This window comes from Sus scrofa, chromosome 9 (assembly GCF_000003025.6).
Source record: "Sus scrofa isolate TJ Tabasco breed Duroc chromosome 9, Sscrofa11.1, whole genome shotgun sequence".
NCBI lineage: Eukaryota > Metazoa > Chordata > Mammalia > Artiodactyla > Suidae > Sus > Sus scrofa.
The window spans coordinates 4959937-4967735 of NC_010451.4; the positions used below are offsets into that span (position 1 = coordinate 4959937).

At 44.0% G+C, this 7799-nt stretch overlaps 1 protein-coding gene across 1 annotated transcript; it reads left to right on the plus strand.

The window, feature by feature from the left end:
* Positions 1206-7018, plus strand: LOC110255341 (olfactory receptor 52D1-like). Its single transcript, XM_021062235.1, has 4 exons — positions 1206-1286; positions 1527-1674; positions 3960-3989; positions 5997-7018. The coding sequence occupies exons 1-4, from the start codon at positions 1206-1208 to the stop codon at positions 7016-7018; spliced, it is 1281 nt and encodes a 426-aa protein (XP_020917894.1).

Here is a 7799-nt window from a genome sequence, read left to right on the forward strand (position 1 = left end):
TAGGCATGTATTCTCCTTTATCATATAGCACATTGTTTCTTGGCAGAGACAATGTCTTTTCATATTTTTTGTTGTTCCAATTAATGAATAAAGAAAAAAGACAGAAAGTAAGGTGTGTTACTGTGTGTGGTTAGTACTTTCCATAGAAACACACCCAGGGAATCACTGTAATTCTATTACCAGCCCACACTAGCCCCAAACTTTGTGCATTAACTATTTCCTGATTTTAATATTAACTCTGTCACACAGACCCCGGGATCGGTCTCCAACAAAATTGAATTTTGTCAAATATTTTGTTCCCTATTTGACCACAGGATGGAGAAAATGAGGGAAGCAAAGAAAGACGCTCACATCTGTTTATTGGAAAGAATTAAATATATGGCCTTTTAATGTTTTCTGGCTAAGTCCTACTTCCTCTATCATTCTCTTTATAGTAAACAAAGTTGAGCATCTGTTGAAAACCACGTAAGTTATACTGCAGGCATTATCCCACTGAATCTTTATGGAAATTGTGGTTAGGTAGTCATACCGTGACACAGATGAGAAAACAAGCTAAGAATGGTGGATTCATGTGTCTAAAATTACGCAACTATGAATTCATAGACTGGAATTTGAAACCATGTACAACTACAAAGTTTGGACTCTTTATACTAACCATGAGGAGGTAAGACCTCTGCAGGGTTTTGTAAAGGTAAATTGACTTAATACATTTAAGGCAGCTTTGAACAGCAGGGACCATTGCTTAAATATTACCCATTTCTAGGGTTTGCTCAAAATGTAGGGTCGACACATCTACAGTCCGATCCCTTTCACCCGATCGGTCTCCCTCTGAAGTCCTGAACTAGGCAGGGAAGCACTTACAGACGGCTACTGTCAGGACAGACAGAGATGCTGCTGCCTGCAGCACAGACAGGCTTTCCAGGGGCCCCAGTTCCAAGTGGGTTCAGATACCTCACGGAACCTTACACGAGCCTTTGTTTCAGAGACTGCTGCTTCTAACTGGAGCCCTGACACCTTCACTCTGGCTATTGTCCGCCCAACCCATGACCCCCACGAGATCAACTGCACGCTGCCTTGAGGCAGTGGGGGTTCCGGGGAGAGGAGGAGCACCCACCTCACTGAGGAAACCTTCCGTTCGTTCATGACTCACAGCTTTTCCAAACGAGCTCAGTTACAGACAAGCTTCCTCATGTGCTAAGACTCCCATGGGCACTGGTGGGGAAGGCCCCCCTGCAGTGGCAGAGAAAGAAGCCACTGGGAATTGGACAGCTGAGCGCAAGATTCAGGTCCCAAGACTTTAAAGGCGACATCTTCAGAAAAAGAGAATCCGGGATGGGATGGGGGCAGCAGGTAACCCTTGATTGTCTCTGGAAGCTGCCCCTCAGCAAGACGGCCTGAGTCTCAGAATTCTTGTTTGTTACAAATATCCCACATGTGTACTAACAAGGAAAGAGCGTGTCCAGTCCCTTTGTTGGCATAATGTCCTTTTGTGTTCAGTATGAGAGAGAGATGCATCTCTGCACTAGATCCTTCGACGTGAATACAGAGGACGTGGATCAGAAACCCAGATTGTCCACATGGTCTTAAACATACATCATGCTCTCCAGGCGAAGGCCTTCCTCACTCCTGGCATGAAAACGGTGGGTGGACTTTCCATTCCAAGAACAGCCGAGGGTGAGGATGCTGACACAGGGGTTTCCCTAGCACGGAGGTGGTCTCTTTGGTGGCATCTGGACGCACTGAGGGCACACGCAACAATAACACAGGCGCAGGCAAGAGAAAACACAAGATAAAGATTCCCAAAATAAGTTCTTGGTTTTTGCTGTTGTTGGGTTTTTTTTCCCCACCCAGGTCCACATAAACTGAACCAATATTTGTCTAAGCTGGGGACTGGATCAATCAGGGGGGCGCACTGTAGCCTCATTTGATTGAATAAAGATGACACATCAGTGATTCATCGGGGTCGGAGACCACAAACTGCTGAATCTGCAGTAAACAAATCTGGTGCACATGCAACAGCACAACCACAGAGAAGCTTTATCATCACCTGCACCTGCTTTTGCTCATTAACCTACGTCCCTTCCCTAATACAATTCAAGTGGGCTAAAGCCTGGGCGCCTTTGTTCTGCGGAACCAGAGTGCCTCCTGGTCCCTGCTTTCTAGATGCAAGAGAAGTAGGGGCGGGGCGTGTGTGTGGGGGGGTGGGGTGCTGTGTAGTCGGCGCACCGTGGTGTGGTGCGTGTGGCTGGTCACCTGTGGTGGGTGCTAGGGGTCTAATTGGAGCTACAGCTGCTGGCCTACACCACAGCCATAGTAACCCAGGATCCGAGCTGTGTCTGCGACCTACACCACAGCTCACAGCAACGCCAGATCCTTAACCCACTGAGCAAGGCCAGGGATCGAACCTGCAACCTCATGGTTCCTTGTCGGATTTGTTAACCCCTGAGCCACGACGAGAACTCTGACATGTGTAAACTAAGTATTTCCGACCAACCATGTCCCAAGGAAAAGAAGTTCATAGTGAGACAGATTCCACTGACAAAATCACGTTTTCTTCCCTCTTCTTGGGTCTTGACTAAAAATGGAGGGAGAATAGGCTCTGAAAACTTGCTACTATTTTCCGCTCAAGAAATCTCACAGGTTGGGCTCCAAAGGGAATTATGCACAGCTGAGCCACTTTCTTGACTCCTGGAGACTGTGATTCTAAACTATTAATGTGACCGAGGTGAGATGAAAGGGCCGATTATCCTGAAGATATGCCAGGAGGTTCTGGTGACACAGCACAGGTAAGATCAAGGATAACACAACTACACAACATCTCCGTTCGTCACCAGAGGTGTGGGGCCGAAGGCGCTAGGCCTTCAAAGGGATTAGAAAACAGAATGACACGGGAAGATTAAAATGGTCCCCGATACCTGAGGTAAGAAAATAAGGAGTGATGTCTAGTATCTTCTATAAAGAAACCACGTCCCCAAATTCATAAGATGTGATAAAGTCTTTTTATATCTTTTTTCCTTATTTCTATCAATTCAGGGTCTGAATTAACAGTGATATTTCTTTTTTTTTTTTTTTCACTTTTTTCATATGGAGGTTCCCAGGCTAGGGGTCGACTTGGAGCTACAGCTGCCAGCCTACACCACAGCCACAGCAATGTGGGATCTGACTCTGTCTGTGACCTACACCATAGCCACGGCAACGCTGGATCCTGAACCCACTGAGTGAGGCCAGGGATTGAACCCTGCATCCTCATGGATGCTAGTCAGGTTCTTTAACCGCTGAGCCAAGATGGGAACTCCAACAGTGATCTTTCTTGATCACCGGTTCCTTCTTTTCTAGGATTTTCCTTTTCTCCACAAGCTTATTCAATAGGCTTCCCATCTGATCTTCTCTCTAGGAAAGGGAGGCCATTCAGTTGAGGTTTTCTAAGGACGGGCAAGGCCAGTGAAATGAGGAGATATGAAAGTAATAGCCTATGGACCCCATTTAATCAAACCCTAAGGCAAAGCGCACACATCAGCATGTGGTATGTACGTACGACAGGCTCAAGAATAAGACAGGATATTGAAGATACCTTTCCAGGAGCTGAGGATGAAGAATTCTAGGCTGCGCTACAGAAAGAAGCCCCTGGGAGAAGAGGGATTATGTGAGTTTACTGTCTTTTCTGATTCTGCAAGCTCGGGAAAGCTGCCTGCACTTGTCCAGTCTAAAAACACAGATTATTCTTGCTGAACTGAGAAGCAGGGGTTTCGTGATTTACCAAAAAGCAGTCAGTTCCCGTGGTGGCAATGGGACAAAAAGAAAGAAATTCCACGAGAGTACTGTCTCCATGCTGCTTCTGGGGAAACAGACTAAATGAGGGCGTCCTAAATTGGATTCAGGCCATCTGACCCCTTTGCTCCATCACCGTCCACTGCGAAAAATCTAAATCAGAATTTCTAATTCAGGCCTTAGTCACTAAGTCTCCAGAAGAAAGCGAAGACTACGAAATGGTGAGTCCAGGGTTTGATTAAGAGGAAACAGAATTTGCACACCAAAGAATATCCTTTTGGCAGAAGAACGATGGGCCCACTTTGTGGGTCATGTAAGGCCCTAAGATGCAGTTCCACAGTAAATATATTATTTACTGTTTTGCATTTCTAAATTTGCTTAATTTAGTCCTTCAGTGGTTTTTTTTTGTTTTTGTTTTTGTTTTGTTTTTTAACTTAGTAGAATTTTGTCAGGCTTGGTCCTCTTTTAAATAACGTGCTTTCACTGTTTTTTCTTATCTTCATCAGTTCCTTTTTCCTGTTTTTCCCAGAGATTACTGTCGGTGCTGCTTTAACACCTTCAAAGTTTCTTTACTAAATTTCTCCCTATCATTCCTATAATAACAGCAATGTGGTCTATGAATTTCCTGCAAATTTCAGGACTGGAATTATGTCATGAAGATGGCATGTGTTCTCATATTTTATAGTTTTAGGGGGGTGTTGCTTTGAACTTGATTTGCTCTTTAATTGAAGAGTCATTCTGAATACTACATTTAATTGCACAAGCATGGGTGTGCTTCATTTACCCTTTAAATACTAATATCTAATTTCTAAACTTCTATTATATTGGCTAAGGTACAGCTATTATTCAGAATAAATCCTGAACTATATACATTGAACCGATTTCCAAATCTGTTACCCAATAATTTTAATTTCCTTTTTTGTCTTTTCTCTTACTCACTTTCAAATGAGATATATCTGCCTGTGCCCGGTGCGTGCCAACTCCCAAACTGAGTGATATGTTTGCTTCTTCCATGTCATCCTCTGGGGGTTAGGACTTTTGACTTTTTGGCTTTCTGACTGACACCTGAAGCAGGTGTTAAGGAGCACAACGCCGAGAAGTTGAGCATCTTTTACGTACGTCCTCATGGAAGTGTACTTTTTTGTTTAATCACCTCTCTGGGCATATTGGCATACCAGTGATAGAATTTCCACTTATTCTTTTTCTGGGCTCTCTGGTTTCTGTATCTGCAGTTGTTTTCTCTTGCTTTAATGTATACCTCTCAACAGGTGTAATGTGCTACCATTTTTGCTCTTGTGTTTCTGGTCTATACACAGTCCTCAGAGTGAATATTGGGATGTGTGACCTTGGCACGACTTAGCTTATGTGTTGCTGAGCTGTGCAACCTCCAGAACTCTGCAGTCTGAACCTGTCGGATAGAAAGGATGGATAAAAGAAGTAATGTTTGGAGGAGGAATGAGATGCCAGTTGAAAGGTGATTACTGCTTGGCTCAAAGTTCTTGTCTGCCTTATACGTGGACGGCTCCTAATTTTTACTTAGCCTCAGGAGACCGGTTCAGAGCCCGAGGAACGGGACCTGGATTAGAGCCTTCGTTGCGCTCCTACAGTTCTCATTCATTGGAAAAAGAGTCTCAAATACGTGTCATCAAAACTACTTTTCAAAACATGCTGATTACATGCGGCAGAGTGGACAGTCACATTGAGGAGAGAATCTTCTGTGCTCTTCATCCTACAATGTGACGCCCATTTTAATATTTTTCACAAATCATTCTGGGCAAACGAATTCTAACCTGGGGTAATAGAGTTAGCATTAGTGTCTTCTGATGGTGAACTTCATATAAGTTATAATGTTCTCCTTTTCCCTTCTATTTCAAAGGTCCAGAATGCTTCAGAATCAAGGCTAAGCATCTTATCTATGAATCCTCTGACTCATGTAAGTGGAATAAATATCCCCACCTTTGGAGCCACAAAACTGCTGGTGCATATAACTTTTACTGCATTAATCATAACAGAATTTAATCATTGGTTGGCAGGAGTTTCTCCCCTAAGAAGAACGTTAATATCTAAGGTTAGGGATTGAGTCCTATTTATGCATTTTTTTCCTTAAGCCATTGTCAAGTATTTTACATCATGTATAACTATTGCGTGTAATATATAAAACCAATATAAAGCCATTAGTAAATGATGGAGAAACGAACATGAAATCATCTGCAACAGAGCACAGCCAGTCTCTTTCATCATGCCCTTGCTAAACACTACCAACAGCCATCCCCGGACCTTTCTTCTCCTTGGCATCCCAGGGATGGAGGCCATCCACGGCTGGTTGTCGATACCCTTCTGCCTTGTTTACCTAAGTGCTCTCCTGGGGAACTTCTCCATTCTGTTTATTGTCAGAACGGATTCTACGCTGCACGAGCCCATGTACTTCTTCCTCTGTATGCTCTCTGTGGCTGACGTGAGCCTCTCCACTACTACTATGCCCAAAATCCTCAGCATTTTTTGGTTCCATGACAGGGAGATCGATTTTGAAGCCTGTCTCATACAAGTGTTTCTCATTCATTCACTGTGCAGCATGGCCTCGGGGTTCATCCTGGCCATGGCCGTGGACAGGTACGTGGCCGTCTGCAATCCCCTGAGACACTCCGTCATCCTGAGCCACCGAGTCATCAAGACCTTGGGGCTGGCTGTTGTCTTCCGCGGAGCTCTGCTTTTCAGTCCTCAACCCTTCATGCTTCGGGGGCCTCCCTATTGCAGAACGAATATCATCCCTCACACGTACTGTGAGTTTATGGCTCTGATCAGGCTGGCTTGTGCAGAGACCAGGACCTACAGAATCTACAGCCTAACTGCTGCCTTCCTTACCGGCGGTTTAGATTTCATATTAATCCTCTGTTCGTATGTTCGCATCCTTCACACTGTCTTCCATCTTCCGTCCAAGGCTGCTCGGCTCAAGACCTTGGGCACGTGTGGATCCCATGTCTGTGTGATCTTAGTAGCCTATACGCCAGCCTTCTTCTCCTTCCTCACCCACAGGTTTGGGCACCACGTGCCTCCTCACATTCACATCTTTGTGGCTAACATCTATGTCCTCGTTCCACCCATGGTGAACCCAATGATCTACGGCATACGAACCAGCAGGATCAGAAAACGATTCCTCCAAGTGTTGACTTCTCACAAATCCTACAACAACCAACTCTCTCTGCAGCAGGTTCCTAAGACTTATAGGGGCAGGGGAGACATGCAGCCCTAATTCCAGAACCATGAATCCCTAATCTTCCATTTGTAATAAAAATATTAATTTTTACTGACGAGATTTTGTTCCTAGAAAATGTGCTGAGAAGAGGGCTGACTTAGATGATTTATTTTTAGTATATTTGTCCACTAATGCAATATCACAATTGCATGGTCTCACTCACTGTGTTTGCTCCAAGATACTCTTCTGTTGTTCAGTCTTATCAGCTTTATCAGAGGTGTTTATTGACTTACTACATCTGACCTTAACTAAACTACGCATTTGTAAGTCTCAATGAATGGAACTGTTTATATGTCCAGGTCAACAAGATTGAAATCATTTTAAATCACTGGAAACTGAGATGATTCTAGCAAAAATGTCTTCTGAGCAGACAGATGAAGAAACAGAGGCCTTCCTGTTATTTGTGTCATGTATTCTTACTTTATTTTACGTAGCTAGAATCCTTTGAAAGGTTGTGTTTGCTTGTTTCTTTGTTTCTGTTTGTTTGGGGTTTTTTTCTGGCTGCACTTACCCCAAGTGGAATCTCCCAGACGGGTGATCAAACATGAGCCACCGCAGTGACCATGTGAAATCCTTAAGCACTAGACCACAGGGAATTCCCTCAAAGTTTCTAAACAATATTCCCACAAATGACTCAATGATATCCAAAACTGTCCTACTATTTTTCCTTTTTCTGTTTCCTCAGTTTGGTTCGAGCTGATTCAGCTGTTCCTTGAAAGGATCTAACAGCCCCTCTCCCGTCAATTGTGCACCTTGTATACTCCAGTCTCATTTACCA